This window comes from Sinohyriopsis cumingii, chromosome 12, assembly GCF_028554795.1.
Source record: "Sinohyriopsis cumingii isolate HCF-2022 chromosome 12, ASM2855479v2, whole genome shotgun sequence".
NCBI classification, from domain to species: domain Eukaryota; kingdom Metazoa; phylum Mollusca; class Bivalvia; order Unionida; family Unionidae; genus Sinohyriopsis; species Sinohyriopsis cumingii.
Window position 1 is genome coordinate 33,304,183 of NC_142972.1, and position 26,934 is coordinate 33,331,116.

At 33.8% G+C, this 26,934-nt stretch overlaps 1 protein-coding gene across 4 annotated transcripts in view; it reads left to right on the plus strand.

Annotated features, from left to right (window-relative positions):
• Nucleotides 1-26,934, plus strand: part of LOC149786220 (receptor-type tyrosine-protein phosphatase H-like) — a 127,270-nt gene that overhangs the window by 19,027 nt on the left and 81,309 nt on the right. For 3 of the 4 annotated variants that reach the window (XM_089976596.1, XM_089976597.1, XM_089976599.1), the window contains 6 exons: nt 4,756-4,878; nt 9,596-9,862; nt 16,660-16,989; nt 19,209-19,406; nt 21,892-21,984; nt 25,323-25,513. In XM_089976596.1, the coding sequence (XP_089832722.1) occupies nt 4,756-4,878; nt 9,596-9,862; nt 16,660-16,989; nt 19,209-19,406; nt 21,892-21,984; nt 25,323-25,513 (1,202 nt within the window). The remainder of the gene's footprint in view (nt 1-4,755; nt 4,879-9,595; nt 9,863-16,659; nt 16,990-19,208; nt 19,407-21,891; nt 21,985-25,322; nt 25,514-26,934) is intronic. The other variant, XM_089976598.1, reaches the window with a different exon arrangement.

The window sequence follows — 26,934 nt, forward strand, 5'->3', positions numbered from 1 at the left end:
GGAAGGCCAAATCGGTTCATAGTACAGTTGGCAGAGGCACACTGGACTGGAGAATTTTGGTTAATGTTACTGCATCATCTTTTTTAGATAGGATGATATGATGGGAAAATAGGGAGGTGTGAATTAGAGGTCAAATGATATAAAGGGAAAATAAGGAGATGTGAATTAGAGGTCAAATTTTTAATGTTAGAATACATTGGTCAAAAGTTGATTTTTTTACTGGGTCTGCAAGATATATGATATGAAATATAGAACAATTGCTTCTGTGTAATTTTGGTCATTGTCATTTTAATTTCTGGCTTAAAATAATTCTGTATAAATTTTGCATCTGCAAATTTCCATATTTATTTTGTTATCGTAATACAGTCAAAATACTTTTTTGTATTGTTTATAAATATATATTTATGTGTACATGCTTTTATAATCAGGTAATACAGTCTTTAAGAAAATTATGTTGAGCATAAAAAGAACTTATTTTTGTGGGTTTTGTTTGTTTGTTGGGATGTAAAGGGAAGTTAAGACTTAATAAATGCTAAAAAGGTTCAGTTTTCAATTTAACTACCTATTTATTGTATATTTAATGATTACTAACTTAATATTTTAGTAGGAATGTAGTGGAAACTGATCATATTCAGTCAAAACATTCAGTTTACTTCATGTGTGCAATGGATTCAAGTTGATTCATTCACTGCAGCCCTAAACAAGTTTGTTGAAGTTTATATGTTCCATTGTAAGCATGTGCCTACTTGTTGGACACCAGTCACCAGCTTGCACAAGCAATAGGATATATGAAGAAGTTTGCTGCAAGCAAGTTTTACTTTCTGAAGCAAACATTAAAGCTTTGTAACTATATCCCAGCTAGCTTGCTAAAGCCTGTACTTGATTGTACAAGCTTGCATCTTTGTTAGCTTGAACACATCTGACAAGCTCATTTGTAAGCTTGCAACTGTATCCCAGCTAGCTTGCTAAAGCCTGTACTTGATTGTACAAGCTTGCATCTTTGTTAGCTTAAACACATCTGACAAGCTCATTTGTAAGCTTGCAACTGTATCCCAGCTAGCTTGCTAAAGCCTGTACTTGATTGTACAAGCTTGCACAGGCATCTTTGTTAGCTTAAAAACATCTGACAAGCTCATTGTAAGCTTACCACAAGCTTTCAGCAAGGATGCATTATGGCTTGGGAAGCTTGATTTCCAGTGTTTTCTGAAGTGATTTACATAAATTGTGGTTCCCTTTTTGACCTGCAGTCTTAGTTTGATTTCCACATCATTACCTTACAAAGGCTTGTTGGATTCCAACCTAATGTTGAATACAGCATTACATTGATGAGACCTTGAATGAGGTTGATTTCCAACTTCCATAATAACATTTAAAAACATTACCATCTCTGATTGTCTGTTATACATTACTTTTCCAAGACTTTTGTGTGATTTCAACCAGACGTTGTACTTCTAGCATTCTAAAACATACTTTTGTAGAATTATGGACCCTTAATGCCCATTCTCATAATTATGTTTCCCATTGATAGAAAAGATAGGGAATCCATGGGGGGTGGGGGTATTCTTCTCTATGTTGACAGTTCCATTAGTTATATAACAGATGTGTTGATCTAGAGGCTGTTTGGGTAGAGAGTATCTGGATCGAAGTAACCCTTAATGCCCAATCAAAGCCAATTCTCTTATGTTCAGTTTACAGGCCAGCTAGTTCCACAGCTGATTGGATTGATAGATTTGAGGTGCAAATTCTAAAAGCATTACTAAAGGAAGATTTAGAAACTATCATTTTTGGTGATTTTAACATTGACTACATGAAAACTCCACCATTAACATGGATAAGTAACTCTGAATCTTACAACTTTACTCAATTAATTAACACCCCAACTAGAGTAACAGATAAAAGTGCTACTATCATTGATCATGTCTATACTAATAAACCTGAAAACATAAGTGAAATTAATGTGCCAGTATATACACTGAGTGACCACTACCCAGTCTGTATCACTAGACATGTTCCAAAATCATCTAAAAATGGTCAACACATTAAAATACAATACAGGGACTTTAAACAGTTTGATGAGGAAATGTTCTGAAATGATTTAGTTTGCAAACCCTTCCAAACAGTCTGCAATATAGCTGATGTCAGCACTGCCTTAGACAAATGGTATTGAATGTTTAGTGCTGCCTTAGACAAGCATGCCCCAATTAAAACAAGAAGGGTTAAACACCAAATTACACCCAAGTGGATTACCCCTGACATCAATGAGGCTAGGCACCAAAGAGATAATTTCCACAAGAAAAAAGACATGAAAAGCTATAGAAAGTGGAGAAATAAAATTAAGCACCTGATAGATAAGGCAAAAGAGAACTACTATAAACAGGCTATTAATGAAAGTAAGAGTACCAAAACATTGTGGAAGCATCTAAAAGAGCTGAACCCATGCAAGAACAGTTGTCTTCCCGCTAGACTTATGCAAAATGTTGATATAGCAACATCTGTACAAGATATTGTGGAAATGTTCAACAATTTCTTCATAAGCATCTCCAGTAGGAGTATTCAGAACCAGACTAACATCCCAATTGAACTTGATGCTCTTCTATTATTTATAAGAGCTAAAATTCCTGATGATAATTATTTTTCAATAGCTAATGTTAGTGAAGCTGATGTTTTGAAATGCTAATTAAGGTGAATATTAATAAATGCTCTGGATTGGATGGGATTGGTCCACGAATTCTTAAAATTGCTGCACCAGTAATAACACTGTCACTAACGCATATAATTAACTTAAGTATAATGGGTGGTAATTTTCCAGAAACACTGAAGTGTGCAATGGTTACACCTATATTTAAGAATGGAGAAAAGTAGGATTCAGGGAATTACAGACAAATATCAATTCTAACTGTATTGTCAGACTTATTTGAAAAGCATTTAGCCATTCAGGTCTATAAACTTTTTGAAACATACTCTCTATTTCATAAAGCACAATCAGGATTTAGAAAGTACCACTCATGCCAAACAGAACTTACCAAATTAACTGATATTTGGCTGAACTAAATGGATAATGAACATATGACTGGGATTGTTTTCCTTGACTTCAAGAAAGCCTTTGATCTTGTTGGTCATGAAATTCTGCTGCAAAAGTTGAACTGTTACACGTTCAACAATCCTTCTTTAAAATGGTTTAGATCATACCTAAACCAAAGGTCTCAACAAGTAAGCATTGTCAATATTAGCTCTCAAACTCGCACAATTCATTTAGGGGTCCCTCAAGGCTCAGTTTTGGGCCCTCTCCTTTTCCTTATCTATAACAATGATCCACAGTTAAATAATGAATCCACAAACATAGATTTGTTTGCAGATGATGCAACCTTGTATACATCTAGTTCTGATACTCAAGTTATCCAAATGAGATTAAACTCAGACCTTATTAGAGTCCAAAATTGGGCACAACAAAATAGGATGATAATGAAGGTAAAACAAAATGTATGATTTTGGGGACATCACAAAAGCTACACAAGTCAAGGAACCCAAAACTATCTCTTGCAATAAATAACCATCCATTAGAAAATGTCAAACATGAAAAGCTTGTAGGTGTGACCATAGATAATAATTTATTATGGAATGACCATATTAATAAGCATTGTAAAACACTATCATCCAAAATTGCCCTACTCAGCAAAATCAAGAAATATTTACCTATGTAAACTCAAAATCTATATTAGAAGTCATATATTCTTCCAACAATGGATTATTGTTCGAATGTATAGGGAAACTGTGCTAATTCTCAGCTTGACAGGATTTATAAACTTCAGAAATGAGTAGCACATGTAATTTTAGATGCATCTATTGATCATCCCTCAAAAGCATTATTTACAGAACTCAAATGGTTCACAATATATGACAGGACAGATTTTCACAAGGCAGTTCTTTGATCTAAATGTCTACATGGAACTACACCTGAGTATCTTCAGGACTTATTCAGGACTTTTTTCAACACAATACCAGTTGAGATCAATATCACATGGAAACCTACCACCAAAACCAAGAACAGAACAATTTAGAAAGAGCTTCCAATACTCTGGTATAGTGCTGTGGAACAAGCTTCCACTAGATGTAAAATCTGCTGAAAATATTAGAGTATTTAAGAAGAGATATCATGAGCATGTATGTGCTTCTAATAGATAATGGAATTTAGTATTTTAGTACTAAACATGATAAAATAAACAGTAATTATTGCAATCTTCATATAATATGCATTGTTATACTCTCCTTAGAGGGCCTCAAGGGAGAATAGTCCTTGACTAATGAGTCACCCTCTATAAATAAAGCATTATTATTATTATTATTGCAGCTTCTTGTTTTTAAGACCCTGCCAAGCAAATTGTTGTAAGCATGGTTCTTTGCAATGAACTTAATTTTGTACTAGCTATAGTTAAAGAAAAGATGCCTTTAAGTTCAGTAGTAAATATTTTTATGATGGATTTCAGTTTGGTTTATGGTGTGGATGCTTACTGTTGCCAAATGAAATGATACTGGTACTTAATGCACATCCATGATATCAACATATCTCTTCCCTTAAAATTGTTGAAAGTTTGATTAAATACATTATGAGCACTATTTCCATTATGTTTGTTTTTCAGAAAAACAAAGTTTTAAAAGTTGTCTGTATCTTATCTGAGCATGTATTTTCAGACAGAATTTTATTTAATCTTTTACTGTGATTGGCTTGTATCCAAAATCTTAATTTATTTGTTTCAGATCTGAATTCAGCATGTAATGTAAATATTGACTGTCGTGACACCCATGCAGCATGCAGCACTGGAACTTATACCTGTCAGTGTAATGCAGAATACACAAACGTGAATGGAACTTGCAAAGCTGGTAAAAATTCTTTATACCCTGGTTGAGCATGAAAATTGGTAATGAGGGTCAAATCAGCTAACATTACAATTAGCAGTGGGGCACTGGACTGAAAAGTTTGGTGAATATTAGTGCATCCTCTCCATTTATTTTGGGTTATATGAACATGGGTAAATAGGGCTTAAATTTATCGATTCATATTTTTGTATATTGCACTGTGCACCCTATGCCTATGCACCTTAGCAGATGTATGCAGAGATGGTTTGGAATTTGATATACTAATAGTTCCCTCAGTTATAAGGCTTACATAGATGGAACAGTGCTACTATGTGCTTATATCAATAGGATCAAGTCAGATATGCTAGAAATTGGGTGGGATCCATAATTACACTTTAAAGAGGATACCTTGCATCTCATAAGCAATGCTATTATGCTTGAAAATATGTCTTTTATCCATTTTGATCATACTTGGAATGGAGGATTATAACAGCAAGATATGATCTCACACGTTTATCAATGAGTGGAATCAGAACTAATTATAAGGTGATCTTAGATCTGATTGGCTGAACTTGTTATTGCTGCAGAGACTGTATTTCTGATTCAGTGTTGTTCATATTTGGTTAATACTCATAGTTTCTCAGGGTCTTGGATGAATACTGTTAAAAGCAAAGATCCATGAATAAGATTGAAGTCATACTTTCATCTGATTAGCTGAACTTGTCAACATTCTAATAGCTTTTATTTGTCATCTGATGTTGTTATTTTTAGGCTTACATCATTAAGATGTCATACAAGTGTTGTGAGTGAGACTGGTGTATATTTAACTGGTGATATTAGATCTGACTGGCTGAATCTGTTATCACTCAATGGAAAGTATTTCTGACCAGTTATCAAACTTGTTAGAAAAGTTAGTATACTTGAGTAGATAGATGGGTGTTATTATGAGTGAGGCCTTAGAACATTTGAATTAGGCAATCTTGCATTTCAGTGGCTGAGGTCTTTAACATTCAGAGGTTTTAAAAATCACACTTTTAAAATATTCTTATATCCCTAGGTGTTGGGATTAATCTGATTGTGACCAAATATATTACGTATTTATGAGGTAATTTTACATCTGAGTGGCAGAGCTTGATTTTACTCAGGGGACTGAATTTAAATCAGATTTTTAACCAGCTTGATAATTGCTTTATTGACATGTTCTTAGACAGATTTTATAAGTGAGATCTGCATATATAGATGGATTGATCTGCATTTGATTGGCTGAGCTTCTTACCTTGTTGGAAACTAGATCTCTCATATATTTCTATATAACTTGGTAAATATAATATATTTAGTTATGAGTGAGATCAGTGGATATATGGTATAGCTTTATCTTTAAAAAATAATAGTATATGTAAAATTGATATGATATAATGGTTTAGAGAGTTCATTTCAGATCTTACAATATAAAAAAATATGCCACTCCAAATCAACAAGTTATACAGCTGTGTAAGCCAGCTGAGTGATATAGGGCCCACTTGGACTTCTTGTTATATTACATGCACGTCTTAGTTGATTCACATGTATTTTCTCCATGCACTATGCGGTGGAGAGAATTATGTTATGAATTTGTTCACTCTCCACCATCCACATTTACTAAACATTGTAGATGGCTTGCACTTAGAGTAAAGACAAAGCATGTCAGGAGAAAGCCCACTGATTTGGGCTTAAAGCAAAAATGCAAGTGTTAAGATTACTGACTGAAAGAATATAAAGGAATTTCACACAATAATATGAATTCTACATTATGTTCCTGGACCAGGCTTTTGTGAATGACTTTCACTTGAAGAAACCTGTATAGTTTGGGCTGAAAAGGTCAATGATCAAGCTCACTGATCGAAAGAAGAAAAATGGTTTTGCACAGTAACATTAGTTCACAATACAGACCTGGTTCAGAATCATTGGATTGCTTGCGCTAGGATTTAAGGAAGAAGCCTGTCAGTTTTGGTGTTACAAGTTAGAAGGTTAAAGTCAGTTTACATGAAAATAGATAAAGGGTTTCTGCACAATTTTATTACTTTTCACAGATCTGGATCAAACTTCTTGATGGTTTGCAAATGAAGTTAGGGACATGACAACTGGGCTTTCTATGAGAAGGTCATATGTCATGGTCACTGTGGCCAGAAATAAACGGAAACAAATTATTTTCTGAATTATTTTTTCTTCTGACCTGTTTCCTTTCCCAAAGTTTTTGAATCATATACACATTAGATAAGAATGAATCCTATTGATTTTAAACTCAACAGATCAAACACCACATCACTGAATAATAGAACTAGACCATATACCTTGGTCATTGTCAGTGAAGAGCTTGCAGACCAGGTATGAAAGAGATCTGTTAGTTGTGGGGTTAGAAAAGTCCTGGTAAAATAGTTTGTTGTTGCTCAAAAAAACATGAATATTTATGTATGAAAAGGGTTTAATGGTTTGTTAGCACATGTAAGTGACTTGTCTAGTGTATGAAAAAACTCCTAGATTTTTGGATGTAAAGGCTTAAAGTGAAGTTCATATTGAATCAAGTGAGAAAATTCTTTCTACACAAGTGGTTTAGTTTAAGACTGCATACCTTGATCAAGGTGACTGGGACCCTTTGGCCAATAATCCCCAAAGTCAACCATGCTTCATTAGTACCTAAATAGGGAGCTACTAAACAGGATTGGGTGTAAAATGTAAAATGGTGGACCCATATCACCTGCTGGCATGGATTCAAAGATTAAAGAGGGTGGTGGTGGTCTTTTTTCCCATGACATTCAATGAAGGTTGAGAAGCATTTTCATCAGTTTTCCAAGTCTGCTACTAGGGGCATTACTATTGCATCATGTGAAGAGTTTTAGAATGTGAATACCTGTTCCCCCAGGTTACATTCTCAACAGTGAGACATGGAGTTGAACCGTACTGTCTTCCAAAGAGTAGAGCAGTACAAGTATAATACAGTCAGTTTTAGTGGATGCCAGTGAGCTTGCCAAAGAAGTGGTATCTTTTCTTCCATTCAAGCAATTGGGGATGAAGAAATCTGTGTCCCAAACCCCATTGCTCAGAGGGGAATAAAAGTTTCTTCAGTATGAAGAGTCTCTTAGATGTAGCATCAGTGTCCTTTTCTTAGTTTAACTATTGTTTGTGAGTTCTCTCAAAGGTTTTGTAAAGACCAAGAGTTTGCTAAACAGCTTAAGGGGTTGTTTGACTGGAACTTAAGGCTAGGTTGTTCAACACCATAGAGCTTTACATTAAATCTTTCTATCAGCAGTCTTCTTATGTCATCTGAAGATGGAACCTCAGTCTCCATCTGCCATAAACTCTTGTTTTGTCATGGTGCTTCCAGCGTATGGCATCCCTGACCTGAAGGAACACAAAACTGGTTCCGCACATGTTTCTGGAAGCAAGTTAATCTTGATAGCACTTCAGGGCCTTTAGTGAAGTTATTTAAAGGGATGCAGCCCCAGACCAGGAGTAATTCCAGTTTAAACCTCCATCTTGTCTGTCATAAGCCAGAGAAAGTTACTGCAAAGTTACAGGGAGCAAGTGACTGCAGCTTTGACACGTTCTAAATCCTTATTGCAAAATGGTCTCTGTGGTTTTAGTTCATTTCCAATCTGCATTAAGTCATTTGAAATTTGTTGTTTACATTTGAATTAAAAAAAATATAAATGAATGTATCTTTGTAAGTAATATAACCTTACAAGAAAAGAAGGTCACTGTGACCTATATGTGCACTTATCTAATATTGGATTAATTGTTTCTGTGACCAATTGTAAATTCTTCTGTGCTTCTATACACCCATGCCTCATTCACTCCATTCATGACCATTGCAGTTTGAAGTAGGAATACATGTTTCTTCAGTGGTAAGCTTTCCATGTTATTAATTTTATACTAAATATTATAATAGGTTTGGGAAAACAGTTAACTTTTGTAATTATCTATGTGAAAGAGGATTTGAATCAGATGAGTGGACTGCATATGATACATGCTTTTCATCTGAGACCTCATATATAGTGGATAATCAAGATAGTTATTGATGCTTGAACTGTGCTGGTACTACTTACTGTCACTTCTAGGTTAGTCAAAGCTTTTGATTTTCACCTACAAAATCTGGCTTCTAGGGTGGACAGTGATGAAAACGCTTGCAGCAGATCTTAATAACAATGATTTTAAAAGAAATATTACAAACAACATTAATCTCTGTTATTTTGGTCCATTCATTATAGTACCTTTTTGATGTTATATAAAAGAATGTTCCTTTTTGTTGTATTGTGTCTTGTCACAATAGGTAGATAGGTGGCTTGGTGGTTAAGTGGGTAGTCCAGGGTAGGTAGGTATGCATTGTGAGGAATGGGTAGGTAGGATTAATGGTATCCCAGAATAATACTGTTATAAGGTAGTGATTAAAAGTTAAAGTGTTACATTTTAAAATGATCAAAGTTAAAAGTTTATAGAGAAATATTATTGCTGAAAAGGACTTGAATTAGTTGTTGGTTTGATTGTTTTATTGGATATATCATGCATAGGCAATGGCAGTTAAAATCCTTAAGCGAGGACATATTTCTAGTTTATAAAGAGTAATTGTATAGGATTTTTGGTGAATTGCTAACCATATGAATGAACTCACAAATAAGAAGAGAGTCTATTACATGCAGTTTTGTTAATTAAGTAGCTATGTTAATGTATAGATTTTATTCCTTCTTCATTTCTAATTCTTTTTCAGTGTCCCTTTTTCGAGTAAAAAATGTGACTGTCGTCGAAATTGGAGAAGAATTTTTGAAACTTAAGTGGGAAAATCCAGAGGAATCTGTTGATGTTAGCAAATTTGAAGTGACATGGAAACATCAAAATCTTTTAGCAAATTTGAATGTTTCCAAGAACCTAACAGCATTGCTTCTAAGTTTGATACCTGGAGCAGCATACAGTATAGTTATTACTTCATATGTTAATGCTGAGTCAAAAGCCATGTACAATCTCCAGCAAGCAACAAGTAGGTATTGTCATACATAGGTTGTTACATTTGTACACACCTACTGTTTCTTATGTTATCATTAATTGCTGCATGGACGTATCTTAATTTGGTCCTGTCAGTATATCTAGCTTAAAACAATATGTGCAAAAGCCACTCATCATAGATCAATTAAATTTGACAATCTTATTTGTATACATATGTAGATGATCTTGTAGATTTTCGGTTCATTATACAAAAAATATTCATTTAGATTTTGTGTACGTTATTATATTTTGTTGACTTTTTTTATTAAAGCTTTATAATAATCACTAAACGAGAACCACTTGAGGTAGATAAATGACATTTGGTATGCAATAAATGTAGCTAATTTTATATATAGATGACCCAAGTAGAATTTCATGCCATTATCACAGTGTTTCCATGTTTTACAACTTTTGGGGGGCCCCAGTTGGCATAGTGGTCTAAAGTGCACACTGTTCCAGATTACTGTCATCTCCTCTCTGTCTAAATGGGTTCGAGTCTAAGGCATATTCGATAATGGTTGCCTGAAGTTTATACATTTAAAAAAAAGTTCATTTCATAGATATTAAAGTCCAAGTGTACTCCTCATTCATATATGCTGCTCATTCTTAAAAATGATGACTTGTTGTAACTTAAGCTATTAGATCTACAAAAGAAATGTGATTATTTGATTCAAGCACATTTTAAGTATGTCATTATGTCAGGTCTTTTTATGTACATTATTTCACAAGGTAGCTGTCTTGTAGCTAAATATTTTATGAATGAATAAATGCACGTGTACACAAGTTTCAGGCAGCATTAAAGCTGCAACAGTCACCAAAATATCTAAAATTGTGCAATAATTATAATGTTGCCATTTAATCCAACCAGTTTGAAATTTGATCTCTTCTCCATTCTGCACATTAGGATTACAACTTGCAGCTATTCATGTGAAAGTCGTTTAGTGTGCATGCCATACATACTGAACTTGTGATCATTTCATTTACTGTTGATGTCTTTTACCACTTAATGTGATGTGTTGCAGACATAATTCTGACACTTTAATTCAAACGCAATATGGATTATTGTGATATTGCTTGGTAGTGCTCCCTTTTTTATGGACGAATGCATATATTGAGAATACAACTGGACATACTACCTGGACATGTGCATCTACTATAACCACATGTATCACATCCATATATATATATATATATATATATATATATATATATATATATATATATATATATATATATATATATATTTATATATGACATTTTGCTTACTGGAATCAGACTTCCATAATTTCCTGTAATTGCCAGACAAGGCTTCTAGTCAAAAATTTTGTCTGTCACATTTTCTGAGTTCTCTGAGCAACCACCTGGCATTGGCCATAGGGTATCCCAAATATCACATACAGTTTTCCTTGATTTTATTTCCTTCAAATTGACAAGTAAACTCACAAGTAAATTACTTAATGAAGTAAAATTGAAAGGTCACTATTTCAAGCTTACAGATTGTTTCTTTGTTGATCAGTAAGTAGAGGTGTTGCCCACTTACCATATTACAGCTCAACTGCATGAAGACCATGCTGCATAGTTAGTTGGATAAATGGGGTAGAGAGGGGCAATAATTATAACTTTTAATATTGGCTTCTCATTAAACATTTTTGTTTTGTTACTATAGTTCTTTTTTAAAATGGATGGCTTATACAAGTCTAGATATGATAATAATAAGTATCAGTCTTAGTCATACTACTTGATGAGAGAACCATGTAAAAGTTCTTGACTAATGAGTCACCATCTATAAATAAAGTGTTATTACTATTATTATTATTACTATTAAGAAAGCTTCAACATAATAAGAATGAAGACTGTAATGGTACCCCTTTGTGGGGTAGCAGCAGTGTGGTGCCAGCTGGGTAGAAGCAAGATGTTAAATACATGGGAGAACTAAATTATGAAGCCAAGTTTGATATGTATCATGAAAAGTCCGCATGATCAAGCTGGATCTTACAGAATTCTCCAAGAATGAATCAGTTAAGCAAAATCCTTTTGAAGATGAAAGGGAGATAAATCATGCTTCATAAGTTTAATCAGTCAGCATAGAATTATAAAAAGGAACACAGTGATCCCCCTCTTATATAGCCACCCCTTTCGTACCAAAAGAGTGGTCTTATTTATAAGCTGTGGAAAGTTTTCAGAGATGGACTAGATTTGTGAGAAGTATATGTGTATGAAGTAAGAAAGTTACTTGTAACTTCGAAACATTGAATACATTAATTTAAAAGTCACTTTAATTATCAAAAGTTTCTTCTTGTCTTAAGAATATGATTACTTTTTAAGTTTTTTATGTTCATTGGTATTAGCTTTAATTTTTGAATTATGTTTACTTTATGGGACTGTCACTTATATATCACAATAGACAGTTTTGCATGACACATATTTATACATAGTGTATATTTAAATAGTAAAGCCTTTTATACAAAATTGTCATGCATGGAGGAAAAAATGTTTCAAATTATTAAAACATAATCTGATCTTATCCCATAGACTTAAGAAGTAACTCTGCAGTGTCAAGAGTTACTCTGTCATCAGTGAGTACAAACTTAATCTTTGCTGTGTACAAACCTAATCTTTGATGGATATGAACTTAATCAATATTGATTACAAACTTAAATAAATTATGTGAAAATCCAAGTTTTTATCTCATCCAGTTTTCAACAACCAGTTTGAGCTGGCACAAGATCCGTATCTCTTGAATGAATTTGTGAACGAAGATGATTAAGAATAAAATGGGTACATTACTAAAGTATTGATAATTTGTTTCTTTCTCAATAATTGTTTATGATGTTTTCTTAATTAATTGTTGTCACCATGTGTTTGTTTTGTAATTTCATAGCATTTTTGTAATCTTGTCATTATTTGTATGTGTTATCTAATATTGTCAAGTGATTAGAGCTTCTAAAGATTAGGTGATGTACTAAGTCATTATTATTATTATTGTTATTATTATAATTATCATTTAGTTTGTATTGTGTGCTTCGAACCTTTCTCCATGATTGCTGATAGAGTTTTAGTGTGCACCTGATAGAAGTCATGTGTGTAAGTTATAAATAGATGTTTACTTGAATTTGAATTCATGATCTATCCTTGATTATGACTTTAGAAAGTTCTAGAAACAAATCTGTTCTGTAAATATGATGGGAAAATTACCCACATCCTTGTCATCTTATTGAGTCATAGGTTATTGTATAAAGATTGTGTTCAAGAAAATGACTCATTCCTATCTTAACACCAGCCTGTGGAATTAGTTTTAGCATGTTTGGTTGTGTTAACTTATACTTTGACAAGAATTATTCATATAAATTATTCATTGGAATTAAAAAGTGCCATTGACATTTTGACTAAAACACTATTTTGGATTGTGAATTATTTCAAGGCATTCTGGATTATATCATTGTGATATAGCAAGACTTTTGGTATATCAGCATGTTCAATACCATTGGTACATAATAATAATAATAGTAATAATAATAATAATAATAATAATGAGGACTTTGTATAGCGCCTAATCTTTAGAAGCTCTAAGCACTTTACAACATTAGACAACACCTATAACATAAAAAACATATCTAATGATATGATTACAAAAACAAACACCATGAAATTAGAAAACATAAAAGACATGCAGAAAATATTTAAGGTAGGAACCTTTATTAGGTCTTTAAGTTTGTTCTTGCAGTCGAAATAAGTGAGTTTTGAGAGCACTCTTGAATGGGATCACTGTGTCTTTGTGTCTAAGTTCAGTGGGCAATTCATTCCACATTGCTGGGCCCTGGTATGCAAAAGAACGCTGTCCATATGACTTTGTTTTCATAGTGGGAATAATGAGTATATGATTGTCAGAAGAGGAGCATAAGTATCTTGCTGGTGTGTACACATGGGTGAGGTCGGATAGGTATGTTGGACTGGAGTCTCAGTGAAACATAACACAGAGAACAAATTTTTTGTTTGATTCTGGCTCAAATGTATAGGCAGTGTAGGGTAAAGAGCAGCGGGGAGGTGTGCTCTGATCGTGGTACTCTATGTATGATCTGTGCAGCTGTGTTTTGAACTTTTTGAAGTTTCTGGAGTAGATATTGAGATGAACCAGACAGAATTGAGTTACAATAGTCCAGTCTTGAAAGTACTAATGAACACACAAGTATCTTAACACCAGCCTGTAGAATCAGTTTTAGCATGTTTGGTTGTGTTCACTTATGCTTTGACAAGAATTATTGATATAAATTATTTATTGGAATTAAAAAGTGCCATTGACATTTTGACTAAAACACTATTTTTGGATTGTGAATTTATTCCAAGGCATTCTGGATTATATCATTGTGATATAGCAAGACTATTGGTACATCATCATGTTCAATACCATTGGGCCATAATAATAATAATAATGAGGACTTTGTATAGCGCCTAATCTTTAGAAGCTCTGAGTGCTTTACAACATTTGACAACATCTATAAGATAAAAAACATATACAGTAATACCTCGAACATTCGTGAGGTTAGATTCCAGAACCAGTCGTGGATCAGGAGGAATCGCGAATGTTTGGTATGAGTCACTAAAAATGCTAATAAATGCTTATTTCTAGGGTTTAAACCCTAAATATGACCCAAATCATGCTCCCAAAGCACTTTAATTTCATTTAAAAGTTAGCTTAATACATTACCCTTAAAAAGAGAAATAAATGGTAAACGTAAAAATAGAGTACAGTATCGCCTAATGGGTATTTGCCACACTAGCGCATTTACAGTACGGTATACTAATATTACCCCTATACTAATTCATTGGCTGCCATTTTCTTTTGCACTCACAGTAAGGTAAAACCAAGTAACGGGTCTTGTGTATCCTCTTCAACAAGCTTCTTATAAAGATTTGAAGCCTTCTCCCAAATCACGTTGCCCTGCAAGGTGATGTCCTTTTTACGGCAGTCTTCAATCCATAATGAAAGGGCAGATTCTATCTTAACAATGAACGGGTCTCTTTTGGTCGAAACCTGCATTGCTTCATGCAGGTAGCTCTTGGAGACCAATTTTCTAATTTCGTTCTCTTTACTCTTTATAGAGCGTACGGTGCTTTCATTCACGCCATATTGGCATCCTACGCTTGTAGCAGTCTCGCCAGATTTCAACAAATCTAAAACTTTTACTTTTTCCTCTAGTGTCATCACCTTCTTCTGACGTTTAGGAACACTGCTAGGAACCTTAGAATGCACAGAACGTTTAGGCATCTTGAGGGTTTTTAGAATTAAGTAAAAACCAAGGAAAAAAGCACTGAAAACACTTATCACACTTGGACGGAATATGCGCGTGTTGAACTGAGATGCAGAAAGATGAACCGCAGCTTCACTCATATACTAGTGACAGTAGGTACACAAAGCTTCCGAGCTACAAGCCAATCAGCAACGAGGAAAGCTGGTACCCTGCTGTGTGATTGGCTACTTCCAACCCTTCCAGCAGTTAGTTAGGTTCCAATGAAAATTTCGCAAATCCGTGAATTCGCGAATCCAGAAATGCGAATGCATGAGGTATTACTGTATAATGATATGATTACAAAAACAAACACCATGAAATTAGAATTTTAAAAAACATGCTGTAAATATTTAAGGTAGGAAACATTATTAGGTCTTTAAGTTTGTTCTTGCAGTCGAAATAAGTGAGTTCTGAGAGCACTCTTGAATGGGATCACTGTGTCTTTGTGTCTAAGTTCAGTGGACAATTTATTCCATGTTGCTGGGCCCTGGTATGCAAAAGAACGCTGTCCATATGACTTTGTTTTCATAGTGGGAATAATGAGTATACGATTGTCAGAAGAGGAGCATAAGTATCTTGCTGGTGTGTACACATGGGTGAGGTCGGATAGGTATGTTGGACTGGAGCACATCAGTGAAACGTAACACAGAGAACAAATTTTGTCTTTGATTCTGGATTGAATGGATAGCCACTGTAGGGTACAGATCAGCTGGGAGGTGTGCTCTGATCGTGGTACTCTCAGTATGATCCGAGCAGCTGTGTTTTGAACTTTTCGAAGTTTCTGGAGTTCGATATTGAGATGAATCAGACAGAATTGAGTTACAGTAGTCCAGTCTTGAAACTACTATTGAACACACAAGTGTTTTAGTGGCATCAACTGAAAGATATTTGTGAATGGAGCTGATGCATCTCAGCTCAAGATATGCATCCCTTGCATATGTTCATGGCATGTTGGTGCATCACATTCTTGACTTGGAATTCCACTGGAATATTTTATACTAATTTTAGAATTGTGAATGAACTTTTAGCAGTATTTGGAATATTATTACTTTAATTTCCTCTTAAATTTTCATTTTAAAAATTAGAGAATTCAATTATTCGTTATGTATTATTAACTTAGTTTGACTTTTTCTGTTACTTAATTTAAGAACATACAGTTGTAACATAATGTTTGGAGATCTGGTAACTTGTGCTACTGATAATTAGAAGTTAAAGAGTATTATACAAACGTCATTGCATGTGTACTGTCAAATATTTTGGGTAGACATAATTGTTTTGGCATGATAGAGGATTCACTAGCTCATTGACCACACACCAAAACAACTTTTCAAGCAAAGATACCAGACAGCACATTTTACAATTACCTATTATCATTTTAAGGTCTTTATTTATAATATTTTAATATCCAACCATATCCTAATAAATTACCTTCAGAAGTGTATGATAAAACTGAATATGTATTGATAAGTTTGCAAAAATGCTAATGTTGGTTTTTGTGGCACAGAACCAAGTCAGCCTGGTCCCATAAACTTTAACGGAAGTGACTTAGACCTGGAAAGAGGTTTTATCATCATATTCTGGAACTACAGTCGTTCTACCAGTGGAGTAGGACTACTTTTTCTTGTGGAACTTAAAGACAGTGCTACCTCTCAGTCGGTAGGAGGAGTTCATCAGTCGAACACAACCAGTGTCAATATATCTTCCAATGGGCTGAAGAACGGATACAGGTACAGTGTCTCTATTACAGCACAAAGTGAAGAGTACAACAATGGTTCTACCTTATGGAGAGAAAGAAGTGGGACTTACACAGAGTCCATCAAGACAATGGCCAAGGGTAAGGCAATGCTATTAATTCATTTTAAATTTACTTAACTAAATAATGTGAAAGAAGTAGTTTTCATAGGATATCAGTTTAACAAATTTGAATCAATTGGTTTAGAATAAAAGGATCCTAAATTACAATAAATGCTAGTTTGATTCCAAAGTTTATTATATATTTTTCAGAAAATGTCTTATATTTTGACTTAGATTTGATAGAAGGTCATTCAGATGCAGTAGAGAATCTTGCTCTTTCTTCCCCATCAAATCAATTTACTTTAATTTCCTGATATATGATAGGTACAACTGTTGGTCACTATTTTGATAGTTTGTGACCTATCATCTTAATTCTAAGTATTTTTTTACATGCCAGATCTTACTATTTTCCTCAGATGTGAACTGCATTAGTAAATTGGCACTTTCACATATTCACGTATTTTTAATTCCTCACAAATGAAGTTAGGAGGGGATATAGCATTTTTCCGATTGCTATGCATTAATTCATTAATTAATGTGTTAATTTCCTTGTCAGTTCATTCCTTAACGCTTCAATAGAATAGTATGAACCCTATTTCACCTACACTTGTTAAGATTAATATGTGGATGTGCTTCAGGGAGACATAATTCAAAAGTTTTCACTTTTTCATCTGGTTTAATAAAATCTACAAGATATTCCTCATTCAATTATTGGTTTGCTTTTGATAGCATCTTGTTTCTACTATGTCATCAAGTTGCGAAAAGAAGAACAAAGTTGCAAGATGTAAGAGCATCATCACCTCAGGTTCATAAAAAATATATTTGGATTTAACTCTTATTATTACATTTCCTCTGCGGATGTAAATGAAGATCACAGGAGATATTCTTTGGCGTAATTTTTTAAAATTTTATTTAACATAGGCTAACTTGTAGAGGTATGTAAAGTGGTAATTGTTTCTTATTCATTCTTATATTTACTATATTAACAGTACAGTTTTCAATTAGACCATCAGTTGGGAAACTCGAACATCACTTTTCATAATAAGCAGGTTTTGCTTTCTAATACCATAAATACTGATATTCTGATTAACATACATGTCATAGTAAAGACAGGTCAGAGGTCAGGACAGATCAGATTTCCAAAATTTGGTCTTGAGTTTTGATCTCAAAAGAGGGTGGCTTTTTATTGACGAATTTTTTCATGCAAATGGACAAATTTACAATTATTGAACACATTTACAATTTTTTAACATTAAAATATGCACATTATCTTTTCAAGCCAGTCATATTACAATAATTTGTTGCCTTTGATACTCGTGCTATATGTAATGAAATTATTTTAAGCAATTCTTAGATCATTGCTCGATTATATTGGTGGCAGTCATCATTATTAATTGATCCTAATACTTAGGAAATTATGTACTGTTTCTGGGTCCAGGTTTCTTTTAGAGTCAGATTGAATTTTCCTCAGAATGGAAAATGCCCTTTTAGTGTCTGGATTGTGACAATGTCAGTACAATGCTACTGATTTTATCAAGCATTTTACCACATATACTCACATATAAGCCAAATAATTTAGGAAAAAATAAAAACCTGGTAGAAGGGGGTCAGCTTATCCACAGGCCAAGATCTAAATTGGAAAATTTTAAAGTTTCTTTTTGATTTCCATAATGACTATAAAACTTGGGACACAAAAAAATAATTATTCAGTTCCGTATCCCGAGATTTGTATGAATATAGACATCATTTTTGGTGTCCCAACACTTGCAGACAAAAAAAATGTTAAGTCAAAATAGGTAAGATTGACACAGGTCACACAGCAGTGAACAGCTCTTTCTATAACCATGCCAGTAAACTGTTATTAACTACTATGGTTCTTTTTGTTATTTTCCAAGTGCATTTTTCTGATTTCTCCAAAATGAAATTAAACAAAGTTAAATAAATCTTCATAATTCATGGGTCTCTTCTAGTTTATCCACGAGACAATCTGTGCTGTAATGTACAGTACTTGCACAGTAGAATTCGTGCTTGGTGTCGCATATGCATAACCACCCTCCTTGTCTCTCATGTATCCTGTGACCTCTCTGAAGACTGACCAGTAACATGACCTATGTGTCATCTCATGTGATCCTAAAGGGGCACAGGTTCAATGAAATCAAGCTTCAACTTGCAAAGTATCGTTTAATTTTCTAATTACATTGTATCACAGAGAGGTATGGGATATGGATCATATGTATTATAGTGTGATTTCTTTTTCAGCACCAGGTCCTCCATCAGGCTTGACATGCAGTCAATTTAATAATGACTCCATCATAATCTCATGGAATGTTCCAGCCAACCCAAATGGCGACATTATTCAGTATATAGTTGAGACCTATAATGCTTCTGGTGATCGATTTAGGTCCGAAAACACAAATTCCTCATCTACATCTTTTCAAGTTTATGGTCTTCATCCAGGTACTTATAACATAAATATTACTCTGTTATCCTTTGGTAATTCTCAATTTCTTATGTCTACAGAAAACAGGGAAATTGCATTAAAACATATTCAGCAACAAATAGTCAATCTTTGTATTCAGTAACATGTACAGATTTAATTAACCTATTTGTCTTGTGATGCTTGTCTGACCTGCTTAATTATCACAGTCAGCACTGACAAGATTAGTGAAGGTTTTAGTTAAGGTTTTCTGTTTCCTTACAAGTCTCTAAGTCTTTGAGGCTTAGCTTCATACTTGATCCATAGAATTGGTACTTCCATCTCCATGCACACTCCCTCTCCCTATTTTGCCCTAGATAAGATCAAGGTCATATTAAAAAAATGCATTTATTTTCCAGTTGCAGCTTTTCTGAAAAATCACAAATCCAAACAATCAGGAGAATGCATAATCATTGCCTTTTACCTCCATATTACCCAGCCGCACCCTTTCTCTGTCACCAATTTGAGGTCAGTGTCATTGAAAATCTTTTTTAAGTGTTTGGTTAATGAGTTCCTGTGCGGTCATAGGTCAAAATGTCCAGATAAGAGAGCTGTCATGCATGAACTGCATAGGCAGAAAACTCTTTTGTTTCATATCCATGCATCCCTACACCTTTGACCCTCATTCTAAATCACATGGATGCTTTGCACTTGGGATAAGGAACTACTTTGTCAGGTTTGAAGTCACAATGTCTGAGGTCATTGTCAGTGACTAAAATAAGAAAAATGGTTTCCGCACAAGAATTTCAGTTATAAATCATATTCATTCACCAAAGCTTGTGGATGACTTGACATTGTGTAGGAAGGAAGCCTTTTGATTTTGGAGAAGGAAAATGTTTTTTTTGCATAATAATATATTGTTTAGACTATATTCGTTGACCAATGTTTGTGCAGGACTTGCACTTAGGTATAATGGAATATGCCTATTGAGTTTAGAATGAACAGGTCAAAGGTTATGATCATTGCAGCCGAGAGAAAATAATTGGTTGTGCAAAGCATGTTCAGTTCTAGAGTAATTTCTAAGATTACACATTATGACTTTCATCTAGCCTAAACAAGAAATCTAAAGATTCATTTCTCTAAAGGTCAAGAGTTGAGAATCATGGTAAATCTTATAAGTAAATAATTCTGCGCTGAGTAAGTTTAGTTCAAGACCACTTACATGTACCTTGACCAAAGGTCGAGGTTATAGGGACCCATTTGTTAATTCACTCCAGAGTCAACCATGCCCTACTAGTACCTATAATGAGGATTGTTAGACACAATGTAATATATGCAATTCTGGGTACTTTTGTTGTTCATATCCGTAATCGCCTCCAATCCCTCTATCTGACCATCTTGCAAGGTCAAGGTTATTCAGAATGAAAAAAGTATATCAAGCAGGGTGGCACTCTAGACATATAATTCCTTGGATTTTGTAATGAAACAACTAACAGCTTGTGAAAATTGGTTTTATTAAGTGTATAATATGTATAAAATTATGGCACTTGTCACTAGTTAAAGACATCTTTTTCTGGTACTTGTCCCCAATTAAAGGTAAGTATTCCTGCTTCCAGTTAGTAATTGGTTTTATTAATATAAAATATGTATACAATACTGTATAAACTTAAGAGTTGATTGTCAGCTTTTTTTGTCAGAGATAATTTTTGAGTTTCTTGTTTTGCCAACAATGACTTCCTTGTTATGCATGCATATCTGTAAGCTCTTAATACATTGCAAAAGCAGCAGTTATCTCTATCTGTGATGTTGTTGTATCGTTTACACTTAAGCATTAAGCAGACAGTTGTTTGATAGTGACTCAAAGTTTCATAGTTCTTAGGGAGTTTGTATTTCTGGTATATGTGTTACCAAAATTGTTGAGTATCTTGATAAAATTTGAGTTTGCATATTGTTATGCTGTGTGACAGCAGTAGATTCACTAAGTAGGTTACATAGATCTAAGAGCCATATAAATTGGTTCCTTGTTTGTCTCCATTATCTGAATTCATTGTCATTAGTTACTATAACATCACTGCTGTGTGCAGTTTGTTAAAGTTTCAAAATAAACTCTTTATGTTAACAGTTAATTGGTAAATTGGTAGATCTTTGCATTGGCAATAGACCAAATTTGACTTACTGTCAATTCAAATACATGACAGGTTTCACAGACCAAACTAAACGTATGTATGTATGTATGTATGTATGTATGTATGTATGTATGTATTCTAAACAGATGATTATGAGTTAATTTTCCATTAAGACACTAACATTATATATTATAGAAGTAGTGTGGATCATAATATTATATGCTGCATTAAGCATTTGCCAAACTCGGAATGCAGAATACTTGTTCCTCCTTATTGACTTTACAATCTAGTTAATAAAACTTTGTTTTGGATGAAGGTTATTGCTACTACAGGTCACATAATCTTTATAAATAAAGTCAACTATTATGTGTTAGTATATGGCAGCTTTATTTCCATACAGGTTCAGGTTACAAATTCAAGATTTTTACACTCAATGAGGTCGCCAATGAAACTACAGGCACTTCATCAGGAATTTGTTACACAAATTCACAAAGTAAGTATACCAATAATAAAGAGCATCAGCTAAATAGAATTTTCCTTAACGTATAGCCTTCCATTTAATGTACACATCCTATCTATGGAAGACTCTGAACATTTTTTATAGTAAGCCAGATGTTAAAGGTCTCTCACAAAAGAAATTGTTGCAAGAACATTTTTTCTGATAATTCCACAAGGTTTCAGTTTTTTAAAATGTAAAAAACTAAATTTGGTGATTTTCTCTAACAGAATATATAGTTAATCTGTCCTTGAGGTATTATTTTATTTCTAGTCATTGTTTAAGTTGTTGTGCACATTTCCCTTTACATGCTGTGAAGTGTATTTTACAAGCAATTCCAAAGATGATAATGTTAAGCTGCAAAGAATCTAAAATAAACAATTTATATAAACTGTTAAGGTCTTTACTGTTGTAACTGTTTTTTTCTTCATAAACTTTTTAAAGAACATTGATATCTTTTACTTTTTATCTTTTAGGTTTAAAAGAAACTATCAACACATTTAGTCATAAACTTTGCTCATAGTTAATCATTACATTTTGTTTTTGCCAGTCTCATATCCAGTATGGCCACCATGGTAACCATATTGAAAATTAACTTCTTGCTGGTCCTCCTGAATTAATGGACATATCAACACAGAGTATTCACTAAAAGACTTTTTATGATGTCTAGTTGGTCCTAAATGAAAATAGTACCAATCTGATATTCATTATGGTCAAAAACCATCATCTTTCATCTGATTCTTTCTGTTAAGCACGAGGTTGGTATCACTACACCTCATTAACTATATGGAGGATTGCTATGAAACTTTAAATAGATATTCATCCCATTTGGTTTTAAATGAAAACAGTGCTGCACATATAACCAATATGGCCACCAAAGCAGCTATCTCAACAATCTTGTTATTCTCATGAACAGATGGAGTTTCACCACAAGACTTCTTTTGATGTCTAGATGGTTTTAAATGAAAATGGTGCACATTGAATTGCCAATGTGGCCACCACAGTTGCCATGTTGAAAATTTTTTATTGCTACTTCTCAATGGAAATTCATCCCAAAATGGGGCTTTCAACTGAAGACTTTATAGTTCTTGTTTCTTCTTGTTGTAGTTATTGTTGTCTTCATCATTAATAACATTATGATTGGTGAAACAATATATTATTTGTAGCATTTTTCTGCTGGTAATGTCTTAACTTGTTTATCATTTGTATGTGAACTGTAGGTGGAGAACGGATTAAAATTGTTTTGGCATATCCTTTAATTATGTAGAATGACATTTTACTTACTTCTTTACATTTGTAATCTATAAATAACTGACAAAATTTAAACTTATAGCGTACCAGTTCGATATAAGTCAAGAATATAATATCTTATAAAACAAAAGTTATTTTCATAAGAGTATTCATTTACAAGTGAAATGTAGGTGAAGCATAATTAATATTTTTCATGTATATTGTACTTATATACTCACATAGACTAAGATTTCACTTACTTCATTATATATATACAAAGCATAACTGACTTATAAGTGGCCTATAAGTCTAACATGTTTCACTCACAAGTCAGAATAAGTTAGTTTAATGAGGGACGTTTTAGAGATGAAACAGATCAGGACAATGACCTCTCCATAATTATTGTGTAAAATTGTCCTTGTCTTGATCAAAGCCCTTTGCTCTTGGTCTGAAATAGAACCAGTCCTGCCATGCATTTTTGACTGCTTCTATGTCACTCATGTCTTAACAGATAGAATATGGGATATTCATGCCTTGTTCAACTTGAACTACTTGCAATCTTGTTAATATGGTTTGGTTTCTCTTATGAGACCCCCTTGTTTTATTGCCCAGAACAGGCTCCAAGTCATGGGGAAGCAGTCTTTTGTTTAAAAACCACTGTCATTGCTTTCTTTTCAAAGGCATCTGAAAGACCCCATCAGGGCATTAAAGTAGCATCTGAAACATTCTGAACTATTCACTTGTTCTTACTGATCAAAGAAGGAAGGGACGGTACATTTCCAAGCAGGCTCTTTCATCCTAGGTTCATTGTGTTACATGTTACATGCTTAGCTTACCAAGATAATATGAATTCCTTATGCACATCTACTCATGTGATTTGGGCAATACTGCTCCCTGACTGGCATTAATAAAAAAAGCCATGGATGAAGTCCTATATAACATTCTTCAGTTTCAAGGAGACCTTTCATTGCAAATAGCTCAATTTGACCTGTCAGTGTCAATTTCATCACTGCCGCATCCTACTTTCCCTGGTCCCTCAAGAACTTTTGATCATAATGTTGTAGTTCACTCGACTTCCACTGCATTTGAGGGAGTGAATCTTTGTTTCCCTTTGTCAGCATCTCTTTGTCAATCTGTGCTATCCCTTGGCTATATCTTGCGCAAGACTTATGACAGCGTCTTATGCACTATGATGCTGGAGCTGGGGCCAGCCTATGGTGACATTGATGTGACACGCTCTACCTCTTACCTATTCACCAAATGTACTTGATGAAGAAACTTGTTTTTAAAGTTATAAATATAACTTTTTATAATTAAACTTACAGAATAAAAATGTAAGCACTCTCTTCTAAAACCTTTGCATCTTGCATCCCGGAAGAGAATGTAACAAGTGACAGAATCTTCTACACCAGTAGTAACTGATAAATTGTGGAAGTTACTGCCAGTGCCTTTATGTATGGGGAGACTGCTCTCATCCTGACTTTCATCTAGATAAGCAAACAGTGTTTTAGTACTTTTAATTTGCTGAAATTAGCCAAAAGGATGTGGCAAACATATTTTCTTGTTAAGAATGCTGATTTTCTGAGGCTGTCGAATGACTCCTAATGTATTATGACTGGGTGAATATTATTGAAGAACTTATTTACTCCCACCATTAAGCTTTTCTTCATGTCAATTGCTGCCATTGCCTTGACTTTCATCTAGATAAGCGAACAGTGTTTTAGTACTTTAATTTGCTTAAATTAGCCAAAAGATGTGGCAAACATATTTTTATTGTTAAGGCTGCTGATTTTCTGAGGCTGTCGAATGATTTCTAATGTATTATGATTGGGTGAGTATTTTTGAAGAACTTATTTTACTCCCGCCTTAGACACTGAGCATATATTTCATGTCTATTTTTCTATATTATACTATTTGGACTCATTAAGGCTGGTTGCTTGTCACATCTTCTGACTCCGCTTATTTTTGTTTGAAGTATGTAGAGTCATGTATGATGAGTCGTAATAAAATTACAGCTGAATATGAACTTAGCTTTAGCTTATTTTGTGACATTTCTGCTAAACTAAATTCAGGAAGCAATCTGTGCTATCTTCTCTATATTTCAGTGTCAGAAGCTCCTACAAATCTACAGGTATCAGAAATCACCTCTAGAAGCTTTACAGTAAATTGGACAAAACCAGGAGATGTGTTTGGTGAACTGCTTGGATATGTTTTGAGGATAACCAAAACTGAGAATGACTCCTGTGTCGTGGAAGAATTATCTAAGTGTTCCTCTGGATGCAATTTAACATTTCCTGTACGTATCCAAACATGTAAATCAACAACATGGCTACCTCCAGCATATGAACCTTTTAAATTCATTGAATATAATGAATTATTCAGTTTCAGAGTTTTAATATAAAAACAGTAGTTTTTACTCCTGTAGCTATAACTAAACTTTAAACACAAAAGTACATGTAAAAATTCATTCAGTTATAGCACAAAACGTTCACATTCAAAATGCACAATAAATAAGTCCCATCAATGATGGCAGACATTGAGCAAAATGGATGCTCTAATTGTTTTTAAATGGTAAATTGTTTAATATATCAAGTAGGCCAACTACATAACAGTTTGTGCTGTTTACTAGTGATCAGTGAACCTCAGTCATAATCATTAAGGGCTTCAAGGGTCAAAAACATCTTCACAAAATCCAATTTGCAGTAAAGAGTGAACAGATTAAATATGAATATAATATTTTTCCTTTATCAAAACATTTTATATTCTCCTGTAGAAACAGGTAATGGGATCACTACTACTTTTAAATGGATGGACAAATCAACCATTAAGTATCTATTAACAGATGGCGAACGATGTTTTTTTGTGTCTCAAAATGAAGATGCTATCCATCTAATTTCTGAAATAGCTGCACCAATTAACTGGTCATTTTTAAAATCTTTATATTGATACTTTTCTGACCCAATGGTCACATATTGAATGGTCTGATATCCAATATGGCCACCATGGCATCTGTCTTGCAACTCTTGTTATCTTGAATGGATAATCAAACTTAAATGAGATTTTCACTGAAATACTTTATATGATGGTTCTAACTGAAAGTTGAAATACTTTATAGGATGGTTCTAACTTAAAATAAATATTTTGAATGCTGCAATTCCTTAGGCACTCAATTTATGCTGCTCTTCTTTAAGTGTGTTCTAAATATAATGATTTCAAACACACAGAACTTTACCAAACCTCATATGTTATGTCATTATTATACAATGGACTAATAAGCAGATCTGTTGAATGGAATGCATTTTAGGCTATGCTCATTGTTGGAGTAGGATTAATGTTGTTGGACTGTTTAAAATTAAAATGTTTGGGTACATATATTTTGTATGCACTTAATATTCTTTTGGATTTTTATGACTTTTATTTGCGGAAAATGCAGTGATAATGGTGCTTATCTAATACTCTGTCTGTTGTCTTCATGTTATGCAACAATCTTGAATTTAAATAACACACAATACGTAGGTTCAGTATAAACTTTATTGTAAATATAAATAATATTTGGCATAATGGGGGCAAATCCTATCACAGCACACTGCACCAGCTGAGCTCTGAATTGTTTCAATAGGAATACCTCAGGAAGAGAGACTTGGGGGAGTTTGTAGGGTCGTGAAGAGTGTCCGACACCTGTATGTGGAGCTGCATGGGGCTGATACAAGGTATATA